General features: G+C 42.6%; 1 protein-coding gene across 6 annotated transcripts in view; it reads right to left on the reverse strand.

The window, feature by feature from the left end:
- PTPN13 (protein tyrosine phosphatase non-receptor type 13) overlaps positions 1–19301 on the reverse strand; it is a 399005-nt gene that overhangs the window by 65866 nt on the left and 313838 nt on the right. For 5 of the 6 annotated variants that reach the window (XM_073541467.1, XM_073541500.1, XM_073541459.1 and 2 more), the window contains 5 exons: positions 14878–15320; positions 14130–14267; positions 6261–6354; positions 3255–3340; positions 1129–1282 (listed from right to left, as the gene is read on the reverse strand). In XM_073541467.1, coding sequence (XP_073397568.1) covers positions 1129–1282; positions 3255–3340; positions 6261–6354; positions 14130–14267; positions 14878–15320 — 915 coding nt within the window. The remainder of the gene's footprint in view (positions 1–1128; positions 1283–3254; positions 3341–6260; positions 6355–14129; positions 14268–14877; positions 15321–19301) is intronic. The other variant, XM_073541487.1, reaches the window with a different exon arrangement.

The raw sequence follows: 19301 nt of genomic DNA on the forward strand, positions 1-19301 counted from the left end.
GTTAGCCTTCTCTTCCAGAGCCTTTCTAACACTAAGTGCCGGGAGGTCACGAGACACAGATAAAGTCTAGTGTGATCACAATGGCAATACTTTCATTACAATAATTGTAATACGCAACTGTAGTAGGTCTGCCCTCCTACTCTACCAGCTGCTCGCCACTCTGATGCTATTGTTAGCCTTCTCTTCCAGAGCCTTTCTAACACTAAGTGCCGGGAGGTCACGAGACACAGATAAAGTCTAGTGTGATCACAATGGCAATACTTTCATTACAATAATTGTAATACGCAACTGTAGTAGGTCTGCCCTCCTACTCTACCAGCTGCTCGCTACTCTGATGCTATTGTCAGCCTTCTCTTCCAGAGCCTTTCTAACACTAAGTGCCGGGAGGTCACGAGACACAGATAAAGTCTAGTGTGATCACGCTGGCAATACTTTCATTACAATAATAGTAACACGTACCTGTAGTAGGTCTGCTCTCCTACTCTACCAGCTGCTCGCCACTCTGATGCTATTGTTCGCCTTCTCTTCCAGAGCCTTTCTAACACTAAGTGCCGGGAGGTCACGAGACACAGATAAACTCTAGTGTGATCACAATGGCAATACTTTCACTACAATAATTGTAATACGTACCTGTAGTAGGTCTGCCCTCCTACTCTGCCAGCTGCTCGCCAGTCTGATGCTATTGCTAGCCTTCTCTTCCAGAGCCTTTCTAACTGTAGTGCTGGGCGGTCATGAGAGACAGATAAAGTCTAGTGTGATCACGCTGATCTTACCTTTTGTATGGGCGTTTATTTTTTCAGAACTGAACTAAATGAGAACGCCCTGTTGAATAAGACAATTTGTATAATTGAAGCCAGTAATTTTGGTGTCCTGTATATCCACAACAAAGTGGGGGGGAAAAAAATATTTTGATCTACTTTTCTGCTGCTAGGTGCAGGAATATACAGGTTAGAGGGTCACAATTTGTGAAAGGTTCTCATTAAAAGCTAGCAGTCTTCCTCTAGAAAAATTCTGCCGCCCAAAACTACAGCTTCATTCTAAAACGGTTAGAAAGTTTAGCGTCGCTCCCTATGGCATTAGTAATACAGAATCAGCAGCGGGTGCTGGGGGTATTTAATGTATCCGTACCATCGGTGATGAAGCTGTATTCTGCTGGTGCTGTAGTCTTTCTGTTCTGCGGCTTGCTGGCACCTGCTTGGTTCGGTGGTGTGCACTGAGGAGTGACGGGAGCGTGGACTTTCACAGCTGGTAGCTGCCCTTTTTCAAGCAGCAGAGTTACCACCTACAACAATAACCAGTGTATGTGAATATCCCCCTAATACCAACACATCAATTATGTGCCAAGTCATTTCTAAACAGATGTTCTTCCCATAGGGATAAAGTATATATATATAAAAAAGTATATACTTCTCAATGCGCTGATTAATGGGCATCTTTACTCAGGGAGATATCTGACCTAGGACAACATCTGTACGCAATATGTTTTCAGGGGTTTCCTTAGACTATGTAGTAGTAGGTCAATTTGCTCTAATGAAATTGCCCTGAGTTTATAAATGAGCGAGAGCGCCCCTCTTGGGAACAAGAACTAATGTGAATGAGTACAATCTGCAGAATACGTTAGCATTATATGACCACAGGGTATGTATATAAAATAGGTACAATGCTACAAGTTCTTGACATCTGTATTACAAATGCTGGACACATAATTATGACCCTAAAGGGTCGTTCTGATTTATGTAGCACATTTGTAACACCTTGATAGGGAATTAGGAGTCAATAGAGTACTAAGATTCCTAAGTATAAGTCAGAGCTGACAGTGATGACAAGTTTAGGCTATAACTTGGGTTCTCAGTGGCGAGATACCGTCTAATTTGTTTTAAAAATACCGCAATACCAGTCTTAATGAATTGGGGCCAATGTGACAGCTTTTCCAAGGTAAAAATAGGAACTATGACTCCAGCTTATCAAGATAGCACCATTCTACGAGCCAGTCTTAATGAGGGGGAGTGCTAGAGTCAGTGGCACCTGATTCATTAAGAAGGACTGGAATAAGAATTGTGGCATCAGATAGACAACAGCCCGTCATGAATTAGATGAGTGGTTGACTCCACTCAATTTCGAGGAGTTGGGCAAAACTGGGGCGAAAAAGGTAAAAGTTGCAAAATTTCTGTGCAACTCCGCATTGCTTTTCAATGTGTTTTACGCCAGTTTTCTAAAAGCTTTACTGAATCGGGGACTCTATTTATTCTGCATTGGCAAGATCCCAAATATACAATCAATATAACAAGGCAACACCACACAGCCAAAATTTAACTTCGAAATCTCTGATAACTAGTAGTTTGGTCAATAGTCGGTAGCTGGTAGGTTTTGTTCATATTGTGCTTGAGTTTTTCCTATATAAAAGAATAGAGCCAGAAAAAAAGCTTCATATTTCATCAGGATTCATAACTTGCAAGGAAATACTGAGTCAACATAGAGATTAAAATATCGATGCAGATAAAATACAGAGATGAATATAAATTAATGCATATTTATCACTGTATTTTATCCAGATTTACACACGTATGCAGAAAATTCCTGACTGAAAACCGGACTCCTTCCTGCGTTTTTTATGCGTTTTTTTCCGGAGCGTCCCCAGTCTCATAGAAAATAGCTAGAAATGCGGAATTTTGCGCGAAATTAATGAGCATGCTGCGTTTTTTTACCGCGATGCGTTTTTTTGGCATAAAAAAACGCATCAATATGCACAAAAAGTGCAGAATTCATAAAAATGAATGGGATGCTTCTTTTATAAGCGTTTTATTGGTAACAACGCTTAAAAAAAGCAAAAAAAACGCTTATGTGTGCACATATCCTCATGATGTCATTTGAAGAATACACTTAGCCATGATGCAGAAGGGGGCAATAGGGTTGGAAGGAAGGGCAGAGGTTACCACCTATATTTCATGAAATAATAACGCTATCGCATGCTTTATAGCATTGCTGCATTATCCCTTGAAACAAAAGTCATTTTTTTATATATTTATTTTGTATATGCAGCTTAGATGTACAGTATTCTATTGCGACACACCTTTTAAATCTTGGATGACATATGTGTATTCTCAACTGCAAACTGTATTGATTAGGATTCCAGGCATAGCTTAGCCTCTATGTCATCTAGCGTCAGTATTATGATACGGTATATATGTCATTGATAGCCTAATGCGGTGCACTAAGATTTATCAGAAGGGAGCTGTCCCTTAAGCATGTCCTACCTGACCAGTATTTCTCAACATCTCCACTGCGTGCTTATGTGTGGCGCCCTCCAGACTGGTTCCGTTTACAGACAGGACACGGTCACCTTGGACAGAGACAAACAGTTGTAATAATCCCACAATTGCATAGTTAACAGATGTCCAAATTAATACCTAGAATGTAGTTAATGAATAGTTACAGGATTAAGAAAAAATCTAAAAGGTCAAAAGAATTTTGCCATGCAACAAACCAGAGACAGAAGGCTATTGTGCTATCACGAAGATAGTTCACAGTAGATCTGTACAATTGAAGAATCCTTCTGTGTTTGATTAAATTGATTTTTGTCTTTGTATTATCAAAATATTCCTCTAATTACAAATGTAGGTATCTTATAAATTGAGCTTTTGTGTTGTGGAAATCTTTATTAGCTCACATCTATTTGTAGTAATAATAATGTACCAGTCTAATCGGAAACCATCACCTATTACATTAAAGCAGCTCTGTACACTGGATGTTACAATTTTGTCTATAATCAAACCCATGTTGACTATTCTGAGACCAATATTCTCCATAACCGGACCTTCCCGCTTCAAGACTTTCCTTGAGCTGCACCAATTCTCTGAAATGTGCTACCCTAACCAATTAGATTGATTCCCAAAGTCCACATTTTTTGTGTGTCTTAAAAACACATTTTTAGGCAGTAATATACAAAAGACCACAGCACTCTTTAATTGTAGAGAACAGAGTATTAAGCATTGATCTGTCAGCATGTTTTGTTCAAGAGTACCACACTTTACAAGATGGACAAAATTTCAGTGCTACCAGACCTTAAGAAAAGTTGTGCAGGACTATTTTTTTTTGCTATAGGCCTAAAACTAACAGGTAGGTAGTTGCTAACAGATACAACTACCAGCCTGTACTATCCAGTGACAGCTCAATCAATAGAGCAGCACCTTCTCTTTCAGGGAGATATGTCAATGGGGTGTTACTGCCAACATAACAGGCAGCAGGGAGGCAGCTGTCAGCATGACGTTAGTAGTTATGCGCCATCAACAAAGCAAAGAAAAAGAGAAGCCGCTGTTCTGTCAACATGAAGGTTGTTAAGGATATATTATCACGTTATTTTGTGACTGCATGTTCTGCCTATTCTTAGTTCCTCATGAAATTAAGGTCAGAAATACAGGTGCTTCCCACAAAATTAGAATGTCATCAAAAAGTTAATTTATTTCAGCTCTTCAGTTCAAAAAGTGAAACTCGTATATTATATAGTCATTACAAACAGAGTGATCTATTCCAAGTGTTTATTTGTTATTGTTGATTATGACTTACAGACAATGAAAACCCAAAAGTCATTATCTCAGTAAATTAGAATACTTCATAACACCAGCTTGAAAAATGATTTTAAAATCCAAAATGTTGGCCTACTGAAATGTATGTTCAGTGAATGCACTCAAAACTTGTTCAGGGCTCCTTCTGCATCAATCACTGCATCAAAGCAGCATGGCATAGAGGTGATCAGCCTGTGGCACTGCTGAGGGATTATGGAAGCCCAGGTTGCTTTGATAGCAGCATTCAGCTCGTCTGCATTGTTTGTTGTGGTGTCTCTTATCTTTCTCTTGACAGGTCAGGCAAGATGGCTGGCCAATCAAGCACAGTGATACTGTTGTTTTTAAACCAGGCATTGGTACTTTTGGCAGTGTGGACAGGTGCCAAGTCCTGATGGGGAATTACATTTCCATCTCCAAAAAGCTTGTCGGCAGAGGGATGCATAAGTGCAGTAACATTTCCTGGTAGACGGCTGCGCTGACTTTGGTCTTGAATCGATAAAACACAGTGGACCTACGCCAGCAGATGACATGGCTCCCCAAACCATCACTGATTGTGGAAACTTCACACTAGACCTCAAGCAGCTTGGATTGTCTGTCTCTCCACTCTTCCTACAGACTCTGGGACCTTGATTTCCAAATGAAATGCAAAATTTACTTTCATCTGAAAGCAACATCTTGGACCACTGAGCAACAGACCAGTTCTTTTTCTTCTTGGCCCAGGTAAGACACTTCTGACATTGTCTATTGGTCATGAGTGGCTTGACACAAGGAATGCAGCACTTGTAGCCCATGTCCTGGATACATCTGTGTATGGTGGCTCTTCAACCGATGACTCCAGCAGCAGTCGACTCCTCGTGAATCTCCCTGAAATTTTTGAATGGCCTTTTCTTAACAATCCTTTCAAGGCTGCGGTTATCCCGGTTGCTTGTGCACCTTTTTCTACCACACTTTTTCCTTCCACTCGACTTCCCAATCAATATGCTTGGATACAGCACTCTGTTAACAGACAGCTTCTTTAGCAATGACCTTTTCTGGCTTACCCTTCTTGTGGAGTGTGTCAGTGACAGACTTCTGCACATGTATCAAGTCAGCAGTCTTCCCGATGATTGTGGAGCCTACTGAAAGAGACTAAGGGACCTTTTTAAATGCTTAGGAAGCCTTTGCAGATGTTTTTTGTTATTTATACTAATTTACTGAGATAATGACTTTTGGGTTTTCATTGGCTGTAAGCCATAATCATCAACATTAACAGAAATAAACACATGAAATATATCACTCTGTTTGTAATGACTCTATAATATATGAGCTTCACTTTTTATGTTGAAGAACGGAAAAAAAAATAAAATAACTTTTTGATGATATTCTAATTTTGTGAGAAGCACCTGTATATGGGGAATCATGTCAGTAATGAAATGGAAAGAAAAGTCCTAATTGTGTCAGCGGGAGAAAGATTTGTGCTGGCTGCTACATTAGCGATTCCCAAATACTGATCAATTCAAGTTCTTATACTACCTAACACCAATAAAACACTAACTACAGAAGCTGGTTTTGAAGCAAGAGTATGTACATCATGTAGACATTGTCACATACTGCTCTCTTTTGAGAAATGAGGGATATAATAACTGGCTTCTGAATAAAGGAAGAAAATTGAAATAGTGATCAATATCACAAATGAGAACATAAATCCGTGAGATATACCTTTTTGTATTCTGCCGTCAGCTTCAGCAGCTCCCTTTGGTATTACAGCTTTCACATAGATACCTCCATGTTTTACGCTGGTATTTACTCCCCCCTTAAAAAAAACACAAGCTTTATGTTATTAAATGACTAAATATAGAGCAATATCCTGCTAAAATATACTAAAAAATGGTGTTTGGACCTAAGAGATTTGTAAATAATTAAAGTGACCTTCCATAACTATCTAGTAGAAAATATTAGCAGAAATAAAATAAATGGAAAATATTTCTACTACAAGTCCAGTATTAGAGATACAGAGGTTGCATAGGTAGTGATAAAACCTGGATACGATTGTAACTAGGCCACATAGAAAAATCAATGCTATAAAAATGCAGGGCACCAGTAGCGTAGCAACGGGGGAAGGGGGGGGCATGGCTCCGAGCTCTGAGGGGGCCCACCCAGAGCTACGCTACTGTAACTTTATCGGCGTGCACAGCGCGCCCATACAGTTACATTCTGCAGCAGAGTAGGGAGAATCGATCTCCCTGCACTGCCGCCCGGCCACTATGGGCCCCTGAGCAGGCGGGGGGGCCCGATGCCAGCAGTGGGCCCCCTGCCTGACATCGCAAGTTCAGCTGTATCGGCATCCAGCCATACAGCTGACCGCATTGATGAGAAAAGGAGCGAGACCTCCTCCCATAATTCCACTCTCAGCGTCTGATGCAGACACTGACAGCGGGCGTGATAACGTCACTGACTGGAGACCATTGTCAGGAGATGAGCGGGAGCTCGGAGCAGCGCAGGAGCCAGGAGGAAGAGAGGTGAGTATTGGATTTATTTTTTTATGGGGGTGCATTATATTATAGTCTGCCTATGGGGTGGGGGCTGCCTTACATTACAGTCTTCCTATGGGGGGTGCTGCCTTACATTACAGTCTGCCTGGGGGGGGGTGCTGCCTTACATTACAGTCTGCCTATGGGGGGGGTACTGCCTTACATTACAGTATGCCTATGGGAGGTTCTGTCTTACATTACAGTCTGCCTATGGGGGGTGCTGCCTTACATTACAGTCTTCTTATGGGGGGTGCTGCCTTACATTACAGTCTGCCTGGGGGGGGTGCTGCCTTACATTACAGTATGCCTATGGGGGGGTACTGCCTTACATTACAGTATGCCTATGGGGGGGTACTGCCTTAAATTACAGTATGCCTATGGGAGGTTCTGTCTTACATTACAGTCTGCCTATGGGGGGTGCTGCCTTACATTACAGTCTTCTTATGAGGGGGCTGCATTATACTATATAGAGTCTGCATATGGGGGCTGCATTATACTATATAGAGGACTATCTGGTGTATGATAATATATGGAAGCTATCTAGGGGGCCATCCTACAGTGTGGAGATTACAGTAAGGGGGCCATCATGCAGTGCTGGAGCCATCAAACAGTTTGGAGGATACTAAGGGGTCAGTATGTATACAGTGAGGGGGCATTATAATGTGTATAAGAGCATCATACTGTGTATAAGGGAGCTGTACAGGGGAGAGACTCGGGGCATTATTAAATGTAAAGTGGGCACTTATTGTTAAAGGTGAACTCACGTTACTGTGACTGTCAAAGGGGCACAGAGAGGGCATAATTACATTCTAGGGGACAAAATAAGGGCACTGTTTTCTAGGGCACTTGCACCCGGCATTACTATATTCTAGATTGTTGCTTTAGAATTTACAGGGCACACAGTACCACACAGCAGGGGCAGTAATAGGGACATCAGTGGCTCAGCATTGGGGTATCAGCAGGATTAGGTGTGTGCAGGTTGGGGATAGATGGTGATGGGGCTGGAATATGAGAAGTGAAGCGTGTATTTCTTGCAATCTCTGCAGCCGAGTCCTGGCTGGAGAAGTTGTCATGTCGGTCTGGGCCAGATAGAAATGATGCGAAAAGTGAACGATTCCATCAGAAAGAACGTCAGTGGTAAGTCACCAACTATAACTGTGCAGTAATTACTTACATGTTTTGTAGGACTGGCATTTACCACTGACCATATGGTGGTAATATCCATGTTGGTCTTTATATAGAGATTATTTTCAGTTAGACCGCAGTCATCTCCTACACATCGACTATTAGGGTGCGTCACCGAGTTGTAATCAAGGTTACCTGGTTAGGGGCCTACTCAGAAGTTTAGCCCCCTCGAACCAAAACCCTAGCTACGCCTCTGCAGGGCACAAATTTAAGGACATAGCCTGCTAATAGCACAAAGATGTGAACATTCTAAAGGGGATATGTAGGACTATTTTATTTTTTTTACTATGGGCCTAAGCACTAACAGACAAGCAGATGCTAACTATCTGCCTGTTGCGCCCAGTGCCTATCCCTACCAGCAATCTCAGCTGATTCTGCTGACGTCACATTATTAGAGTAGCAGTTTCTCTTCCACTCTGCTCTGTTGATAGGGCATGACTGCTTTTGTCATTCTGATTGCTAGCCAGCTCCTCTGGATGGAGTGTATGTGTCACCGAGGTGCCTAGCCTACGTGATGTGAAACCAGGGAAGAAAGTTCCATCACTGATACTGCTGAGAGATTTTTATTGGGCCTGGATTTTGGGTCCAGGTTTTAGTAGCAGCTGGGTGAGCTAGGTGGGACTAGCTGCTCACATATCCCAAACCTAAGCTTTGCAGCTAATCTAAAATGGCAGAGCTGCTCCACAGTTGTCTGGGAGAGTTGGAAAGTGGAAACACCTCTGTGTAAAGCTGGAGTCACACATAGCGACTTACCAGCGATCCCGACAACGATATCAACGTGTCAGGATCGCTGGTGAGTCCCTATGTGATCGCTGGTGAGCTGTCAAACAGACAGCTTCACCAGCGATTAGCACAGCGACGCTGAGCGCGCGGCATCGCTGTGTTCGTTAGCGCTGATGCCATATTCATGTCAAAAATAGAATTAAAATAAAAAATATTGTTATTCTCACCTTCCGACGTCCCGCGCAGCCTTCCCGCCTCTCTCCACGCTCCGGTCCCAGTAATACTTTGCGAGAATTACCGCGATGACGTCCGTTCTTGCGGTCATTCTTGCAAAGGATTACTGGGACCGGGAGCGTGGAGAGAGGCGGGAAGACTGCACGGGACGCCGTAAGGTGAGAATAATAACAATATTTTTTTTTATTATTTTACAGCTGATCGCTGGTCTCCCGCCTGTCACACGCAGCGATGCGTGCTCGCCAGCGGGAGACCAGCGACCAAAAAAAGTCCTGGCCTTTCCTGCAGCGATCAGCGATACCGGCAGGGGGGCCGGTCGTTGATCGCTGTCACACACACAAAAAGTTGTGACTCAGCAGCGATCTCGCTAGCGAGATTGCTATGTGTGACGAGGCCCTTAGAGAGGAAAGAAAGACATTTAATGGTGGACAGACTAGGCCTGTACTATTCTGTGAGGTATTGGTATGTCTCCTCTGGAGCATGAGTGAAAAGCTAATTGTAAACTAGTGAGTCAGCACCTGCTGTGAGACTGTTTATTTCTTATGTTACACCTTTTTGCAAGTGGAAAGCTGTTTGTTTTCGTCTGCTGGAAGTTTATGGACTTTTAATAAATTTTCCTACGTGACCAAGACATCACATGCTTGGGTATATACCTTAACCGCATCCAGAGTGAGTAATTCCTTGCAATATACCGTATATGTATGTACAATGGGTACGGAAAGTATTCAGATCCCTTTAACTTTTTCACTCTGTTTCATTACAACCATTTGGTAAATTCAAAAAAGTTCATTTTTTTCTCATTAACTTACACTCTGCACCCCCTCTTGACTGAAAAAAAACAGAAATGTTGAAATTTTTGCAAATTTATTGAAAAAGAAAACCTGAAATATCACATGGTCAGAAGTATTCAGACCCTTTGCCCAGTATTGAGTAGAAGCACCCTTTTGAGCTAGTACAGCCATGAGTCTTCTTGGGAATGATGCAACAAGTTGTTCACACCTGGATTTGAGGATCCCTGCCATTCTTCCTTGCAGATCCTCTCCAGTTCGGTCAGGCTGGATGGTGAATGTTGGTGGACAGCCATTTTCAGGTCTCTCCAGAGATGCTCAATTGGGTTTAGGTCAGGGCTCTGGCTAGGCCAGTCAAGAATGGACACAGTTGTTCTGAAGCAACTCCTTTGTTATTTTAACTGTATGCTTGGGGTCATTGTCTTGCTGGAAGGTGAACCTTCGGCCAAGTCTGAGGTCCAGAGCACTCTGGAAGAGATTTTGATCCAGGATAGCTCTGTACTTGGCCGCATTCATGTTTCCTTCAATGGCAACCAGTCGTCCCTGCAGCTGAAAAACACCCCATAGCATGATGCTGCCACCACCATATCTAACTGTTGGGATTGTATTGGGCAGGTGATGAGCAGTGTCTGGTTTTCTCCACACATACCGCTTAGAATTATCATAAAAAAAGTTCTGTCTTCTTCTCATCAGACCAGAGAATCTTATTTCTCATAGTCTGGGAGTCCTTCATGTGTTTTTTTTAGCAAAGTCTATGCCGGCTTTTATATGTCTTGCACTGAGGAGAGGCTTCCGTCGGGCCACTCTGCCATAGAGGCCCAACTTGTGGAGGGCGGCAGTGATAGTTGACTTTGTGGAATTTTCTCCCATTTCTCTACTGCATCTGTGGATCTCAGCCACAGTGATGTTGGGGTTCTTCTTTACTTCTCTCACCAAGGCTCTTCTCCCACGATTGCTCAGTTTGGCTGGACAGCCAGGTCTAGGAAGACTTCTGGTGGTCCCAAACTTCTTCCATTTAAGGATTATGGAGGCCACTGTGCTCTTAGGAACCTTGAGTACTGCAGAAATTCTTTTGTAACCTTGGCCAGATGTGTGACTTGCCACAATTCTGTCTCTGAGCTCCTTGGACAGTTCCTTTGACCTCATGATTTTCATTTGGTCTGACATGCACTGTGAGCTGTGAGGTCTTATATAGACAGGTGTGTGCCTTTCCAAATCAAGTCCTATCAGTTTAGTTAAACACAGCTGGACTCCAATGAAGGAGTAGAGCCATCTCAAGGAGGATCACAAGGAAATGGACAGCATGTGACTTAAATATGAATGTCCGAGCAAAGGGTCTGAATACTTTTGACCATGCAATATTTCAGTTTTTTCTATTTTAATAAATTTGCAAAAATTTCTACATTTCTGTTTTTTTCAGTCAAGATGGGGTGCAGAGTGTACATTAATGCGAAAATGAACTTTTTTGAATTTACCAAATGGCTGCAATGAAACAAAGAGTGAAAAATTTAAAGGGGTCTGAATTCTTTCCGTACACCACTGTATTCCTTATAGCTGCATCTAAAGTCGCTGGTGATTAGGTAACTGACCTCCAGAATTGCTTTTGTACAGGGGCCCAAAAGCATCAAGCTACAGAGCTGGTTGTTAGTAACACTGCAGGATCTACAGGAATAAACCTAAAGCATCAGTGAACTGTTATCTCTCTGAAATGTAAGTATATGGGAAAACTAAACAGTTGGACAAGAGCTTCAGTGAAGAATAAGTATGAGAGGAATGTCTGGAACACAACAAACTTCAAGCCTATTGAACAACGATCTGTGAATTTATTACCCCGCATTGAAACAAGTTATGAAATACAAATGGAAACACAATATCAACTCAAAAACTGGCAAACAAACACTTGAGCTAGTTGCCAGGAAACATCCAAGCTCAAATACACATAAAAGTAGAATGTAAAGCACAATGTATTGAAACATACTGAATGAGAATAGCAAACACACAGCAAGGCATGCACAAATGGGATTCCTAGGTTATATCGTCACAGTATACCAATGCTAGCAAAAAATATTCATTTTACTTTCTTATATAGCAGCATTAATTCCACAGCACTTTACAGACAATATTAACAAGTCACCATTGGGGCTCAAACTAAATTCCCTCTCAGTATGTCTTTGGAGTATTGGAGGACATCCCACTCAAACACGGGAAGAACATACAAGCTTCTTGTACATGTTGTATTTGGTTTGATTTAAACCCAGGACCTAGCGCTGCAAAGCAACAGTGCTCTCCACTAAGCCATCATGCTGCTCCCTAACACATTAGGGGGGTATAAGACCAATATATTTATGGTGTTTAAACTAAATGTATTATCAGAAAATGATCAGGGGCTTTTGTGTTAAATGTATTTTCTTTTGACACATGTATTTTTTTCCATATCACAGTCTGATTTAAAAATTAGAAATTCAGCATTTGTTACACAGACCACTGGGAATTTTTTAGAATCAAATTTACCTTTGCTTCAAGAGATCTACATGTAGATTAGCAGCAACTGACTAAAGGCCCAGTCACACATAAAGATGCACCAGCGATCCCGATAACGATATAACCTTGTCAGGATCGCTGGTGCAATCGCTACATGATCGCTGGTGAGCTGTCAAACAGACAGCTTCACCAGCGATCAGTACCAGCGAGGACGCTGGTCTCTAAGGTAAATATCTGGTAACTAAGCGGCGCGCATCACTTAGTTACCCGATGTGTACCTTAGAAACCTGCATCCTTGCGCCGGGAGCTGCCAGCACGCAGGTTTCTAAGGTACACATCGGGTAACTAAGTGACGCGCGCCGATTAGTAACCCGATATTTACCTTAGAGACCAGCTCCCAGCGCCTGCTTAGAGCGCTGGGAGCCTCGCTGATCGTTGGCTCCCGTTGCCACATGTAGCGATGCGCGCTGGCCAGCGGGAGAGCAACGATGAAAAAATGGCCCAGGACGATGCTGCCCGATCAGCGATACCTGGCGGGGGGGCCGGTCGCTGATCCGTACAATCCCAAGTCAGCAGAGACACTAGTCATGGAAAGTGTGCATAGATCATATTACAATATCCATTACACAGACCTTTCTGGTTGAGCAGCACAATTAAGCCCAATTACGGTAGATTTATGTTTTTAGTTTTTTTCTTCTTCTACGTGGACCTATTTTCATCAGACAGCTGAATCACATTTTCATCAGTGTCAGAAAAAAAAATGAACAAAATTTCTCCCAGCTACTAAACGGTAAAACCGGACCAGACCCCTAACGACACATGGATGGCATTCATTTGAAAGGGTGAGTTTAGTCTGGGACAAGTCTCCATTTTTTTTTCTTTTATCCAAACTCCGGTGATAAAAAAAAAAAACCCTCACGTGAACAGATCCCTAGGCTGCAATGGATGTGTTCTATTCATCTATTCATGAAAAAAAAAGTAGGGATAGAACTCATGCGTGAATAAGCTGCTGACCTAAAGATCCTACTGAATCCTGCACACTAGGCCTGGACCCTAGAACACAGCTTACAATACCCTAAGATACTATGAAGACACACTATTGGCGCTTTTACACAAGCTGATCCAGGCCATTAAATAACTGTCGGTTGGCTGTCCACAAGCCAATGTGAAGTTCTTTACCGGCTGATTTAGACTGGATGACTAATATTTTACCTACAGAGTAGGATCAATAATAGGATCTTTCTGTTTGTATAGAACATCATGTTATCGGCAGCACATCACCGACAATGTGCTGCCAATAACAATAATCTTTATGCGTCATAAAATCATCGCACCAGGCCATTGAGCGTTTGCCAGGTTCTCACGTGATTGCCGCTGGTCTGTTTAAATACGTTGATAATGAGGAACCCACAAATTCTCGTGTGCTGATTATTGGTTTGTCTACGTGTCATAAGCAAGGGTCCGTTTTTGTCCTAGATTTACTCCTGGAACTAGTAGAACATAGTATATAATAAATGACCAATGCTAGTAAGAAGTCGTCATATGAGGCTATTCCTCTTTAGAAGTTACTTTAGTTTAAATACTTCATGCTAAGACATAAAGACGCTGCATGCAAGACAATAACAAAGGAGAAAAACCGCAAAAACCTTGTCAAACAGTACCGTGACACTTATCCCCAAGCTGTCATCTTTCTTGGCCAACACAACTGTGAAGACATCTCCTGGTTTAAGAGGTGTTGTTGGATGCTTAGTGGTTGTGAGTGATGATTTTTCCAAAGAAGGCTCCTTTGCAAAATAATAAAAAAAAAAAAAGTACATTACATTTTTGAGACCGGTATTTTTAAAAACAATTTTAATAAAAATTCTTAATCCAACCCACCCTTTCGTGATTACCAACCACCTGGAATATGAAATGAGTAGGTGCATAAATAGAAGTGGACTAGCTTTGGAAAACATATAGATTGAGTCTAACCGGTAAGGCTGGTTTCACATTAGCGCTTTTTAAGCGCACGCACGGCCGGGGGTAGCTCCGCCCCCGAGCCGGCTCTCTGCCCGGCGTGCCCGCCCCTTTGCTTGTAGCGCCGCCTCCTAGCGCACAGCGGAGCCTGCGATCGGCGCACCCGACCCCCGGCCGTGCGTGCGCTTAAAAAGCGCTAATGTGAAACCAGCCTAACCCATGCGTAATATCTCTATATAGCATTATTGATCATATGCACTCAAGTATGAGCCGAAGTCTTCCTGCTTGCATCGAAAAATTATGTATTCAATTTTAGTTACACTTTTAGTAAAGATTTTTGCCTGCAGTGTGTGTGCATTATATACATGTGTGTGAGTGTATATATACACATACACACACCATAAATAGAGAAGATAATAAATAAAGCAAATTAACAACCTTCTTTATTGTATGCTGCTCCTGACTATTAGAATACGTAGCCTCATCCATGTCAGAGTCGCCTCTATCCGAAAAGTCTGTAGAATCAGTGAGACCTGGACTTTTCCCTTTTCCTTTCCGATTATCTGACTTCTTGTTACCAGATTTAGTGCTGCCTGATGGAGAGTTCTTGGCAGAGGTTGACAGAGGTGTTGCCTGATCCTTTGACAGGTTCCTGATGAGACCGCTGATGTGACTATTAGAAAGACTTGCACTCTCTGTCCGTGAATCCTGGGAGCTCAGGCTTCCCTCTCGTTTTCCCGCAGAAATCCCAGATGAGCTTCCGGACATAAGTCTTGTGTTACCAGAGAGCCTTTTCTGTTCATCAAAGGAAGATTCTGCTTCATTATGTTTACAAGGGAATGATGTGCAAGATTGACTCTTTGACCCATTGTATTGATGTTCTATAAAATAACAGGAACAATGTATTTTTAGCGCACACAGAAAAATAAATAGAAACTTTTTTTATAGCCATTGCTTGAAGAAAAAAAGTAAGTAATAGAATTTTTTTAAAAAATCTAACAATAAAGAAATCACAACCACAACCAATACGAAACATACAGAAAATTCTATTGAACACATCATGCCACCAAATACCATAAAGAATTCTGCAATATAGGGTGACCTTTGTACCACAGAATGAAGTGTTCATTTACTGTACAAAAATGATCATTTTACTTTTCTAATGCAGTATTAGCAGGTAATAATTATCACACGTGAAATCTCCACCAAATCATCTAACTGATACAATTTTCACTTCATGCAGAGAAAATTAAGTATATTAAGCTGTGTGCAAACGGTGCATTTTTGGTGAGTTTTTTCAGCAAATTTTTTGCGTGGAAATAGGCCAAGAACCCTAGTGAATCTTTATGTCAGCTAATTCAATGAGATTCCTGAAGTGTTGTGCACATGATCAGTAAATTTCCTGAGTATTTGTAGTGCGCTTTTTTCTGCAGCTTGTCAATTCTTTGTGCGAATTTTAGCGGTTTTCACACATTGACTTCAATTCAGTCAAATCCGCAGCAAATCCGCAGGTATAAAAATGTTTGCGGATTTGCTGCGTATTTCCCGAGTTTATACGGACTTCCTATGGTGTTTCCCACACTGTCATCTGTGTGGCAGAGCAAGAAACACCGGGTGGTTCTGATCGGCAGTAACGTTACCACCGGTAAGATGGCTACCGTCGTCCGAAGGCTGCGGAGTCACACTGTCAGATGTCAACGTGAAAGCGCAGCTGCGACTGTGACCTGCAGTAAAAAGCTTATCGCAGGTCAGCTGGTGTCGAATGATGAGAGACTTCTACTCCCATTATGCTAAGTCTGCTGTCACTGATAATTTATAGAAACCGCCACTGATGGGAGAAGTAGTCTCTCGTCAGCCGGAGCCTGTGCTCAAACTTAAAAATTTTTTTTTAAAAACGTAAAATAATTATATAATCAAATAAAAAAAACACATTATACTCACCTAACTCCCAATCCCTGATGCCTCCTGTTAACAATAAAAAATAATAAACAACTATACACTCTCCTGTCCACCGTAGTCCATGTAATCCAAAGTGTCTCACGGCGATATCACCTGTAGAACTGTCACATTAGGAGATGTGACTGCTCTAACGGACTGCCTGCTACAGACTGAAAGGAATGTCATCGCTCCCGCAGCGTGCAGCGCTGAGATGCCAGGAGAGAGCTGATTTGCTCCGGTGATTTCACTTCCGATACCACCGCTGCTTGAGAACTTTCTCACGCAGCGGTGGTGTCTTATGTGAGATCACCAGCTGAACTCCAGTGAACTTTCTCACGGAATCTCAGCGCTATACACTGCAGGAATGACTACCTTCTGTGTCAGCGTGTAGCCGGATGTTCTTGAGAGCAGTCACATTAGGATCGTCTTGGGACATTATGGATTACTAGATTATGGCCCGATGCTATCGCATCGGGAGGATGCGATAGCATCACACCTCTTGCCATATTAACCCTCAACACACACACTCCTCTCACCTTTCACCATCTCCACTCACGTCCACTCACTCTTTCACTCCACATACGACCCCTTCTCTCACTCCGTCTCTCATACTCACGCCGTCATCGCCGCTGCTCCACGATCCCCGACATCTTCTTCCGCCGGCGCCATCTTGAGTATCGTGAAATCCCGCGATACTCAAGATGGCGTCGCCGGAAGAACATGTCGCTGGCGTGGACGACGTCGGGATCCAAAATGGCGTCGGCGAAATCTCGCGAGTTTTCGCTGACGCCATTTTGGATCCCGACGTCTTCCTCGCCGGCGACATGTTCTTGCGGCGACGCCATCTTGAGTATCGCGGGATTTCGCCGATCCAAAATAGCATCGCCGCAGGAACATGTCGCCGGCGTGGATGCCATCGGGATCCAAAATGGCGTCGGCGAAATCTAATCTCGCGATACTCAAGATGGCGTCGCCGCAAGAACATGTCGCCGGCGTGGAGGACATCTGGATCCAGGATGGCGCCGGCGGAAGATGTCGGGGATCGTGGATCAGCGGCGATGACGGCGTGAGTATGAGAGACGGAGTGATGTGGGTCGTATGTGGAGTGAAAGAGTGAGTGGAGATGGTGAAAGGTGAGAGGAGTGTGTGTGTGTTGAGGAGGAGTGGTGTGTTGAGGGTTAACATGGAAAGAGGTGTGCGGTGACGTCACCGGTTACAAATGGACGGAAGTTGTTACAACCGGAAGCTGCTTAGGGCATTTATTATTATAGATTATGTTCTATGCGGACAGGTGAGGAATATTGTTGTTTATTATTTTAATTGTTACAGGAGACATTGGCTTCTGTGGATTGGGCGATGATGAAAGTATGGTTTAATTTAGATTCAATAAAGGAGTCTGTCATTATTTCAAATAAAGAACTTTGGGTGTATGCTTTTTTTTATAATATCACTATGGGGTTAGTAATGGGTGCGTCTTATAGATGCCTCTCCATTTCTAACCTCTGGGCTTGATGTCAACTGACAATAAAAAGGTGAAATCAACCCCAATACTATCACCCAACTTGCCACCGCACCAGGGCAAAAGGGAAGAGCAAGGCTAAGTGCCAGAATTGGCGCATCTTTTGGATGCACCATTTCTAGGGCGGCTGAGAACTGATGTTTTAGTCTGGAAGGGGTCCAATAACCATGGCCCCTTACTATGCTATTAATATCAGCCCGCAGCTGTCTGCTTAGCCTTTGTTGGTTAGATTTTATAGGGGGACCTTACGTCAATTTTTTTCTGGGGTTCCCCTGTAAACTAACCAGTAAACGCTAAGCAAACAGCTATGAGCTGATATTAATAACATGGGAACCTTTATGGCTGTTAGCTCCTTCCCAGAACATTAACATCAGCCCTCAGTCGTCGGCTGTCCCTCTGTTGGTTATGAAAATTAAGCGGGAGGCTACACAATTTTTTCTTTTGGTTAACGCTCCTACATAGGCTGGTGACAATGTGTGTGTTTATTTAACTCTTTACTTACCAGTTTAGTAATGAGGGTGTCTGGCTGACACCTGTTCATTAATACACCTTGGGCTTGGTGTCAGCGACAGCTGCTGACACCAAGCCCTAATCCCATTACCCAGATGCCACTGCATCAGAATGAAAAAGGTGTTGAATCAAGAAATTACATTACAAAACTTTTTTTTTTTCAATATCTTTATTTAGCTCAAAAAAGCCTTCATTTATGCCCGAAAACGAATGCAAAAAACACATATGAAACAAAAATGCACCAAAAAATGTTTTTGCAGCAGCATTTTTACTGCCTAGAGATGCAGAAACCTTGCAAAAATTTCTGCAAACAAATACTCAACGTGTGCACAAATCCTTAAAAGGGACTCTGTCACCAGGTTTTTGTCATGTAATCTGAGAGCAGCATGATGGGACAGAGCCCATGCTTTCAGTGATGTATCACTTACTGGGCTTTTGCTGCAGTTTTGCTAAAATCCCTGTTTCTTTACTGCAGATTTAGCAATTCTCTGAATGCTGAGCTCTGTATAACCCTACCCACATCTCTGATTATAAGCTTTCTTTATACACTGTGCATAGGTAGAAATCTGCTAATCAGTGGTGGTGCCGAGGTTAATCAAAGAAATGATGACTACAGGGCATGAGATAACTAGTCCTCTAGTGATAAACTCCTGCTGATAAAACAGATTTTATTGAAATTGCAACAAGCAGCCTAGTAAGTGGCACATCATTGGAATCAGGGTCTCTGCACCTACATTATGTAAATTTCAAATTACATAACAAACAAAGCTGTTGGCAGATTACCATTAAAATAATTGTTATTGAGCTATACTATGGAAGAAATGAGCCCGGCAGCAGAAAGGGCAGTTGTGTAAACCAGAATTGTAAAACAAACAGGATCCAGTACATAGAGTGC

The sequence above is a fragment of the Dendrobates tinctorius genome, unplaced genomic scaffold (genome assembly GCF_039654945.1).
Source record: "Dendrobates tinctorius isolate UK_male_01 unplaced genomic scaffold, ASM3965494v1 ptg000011l, whole genome shotgun sequence".
Taxonomy (NCBI): Eukaryota; Metazoa; Chordata; class Amphibia; order Anura; family Dendrobatidae; genus Dendrobates; species Dendrobates tinctorius.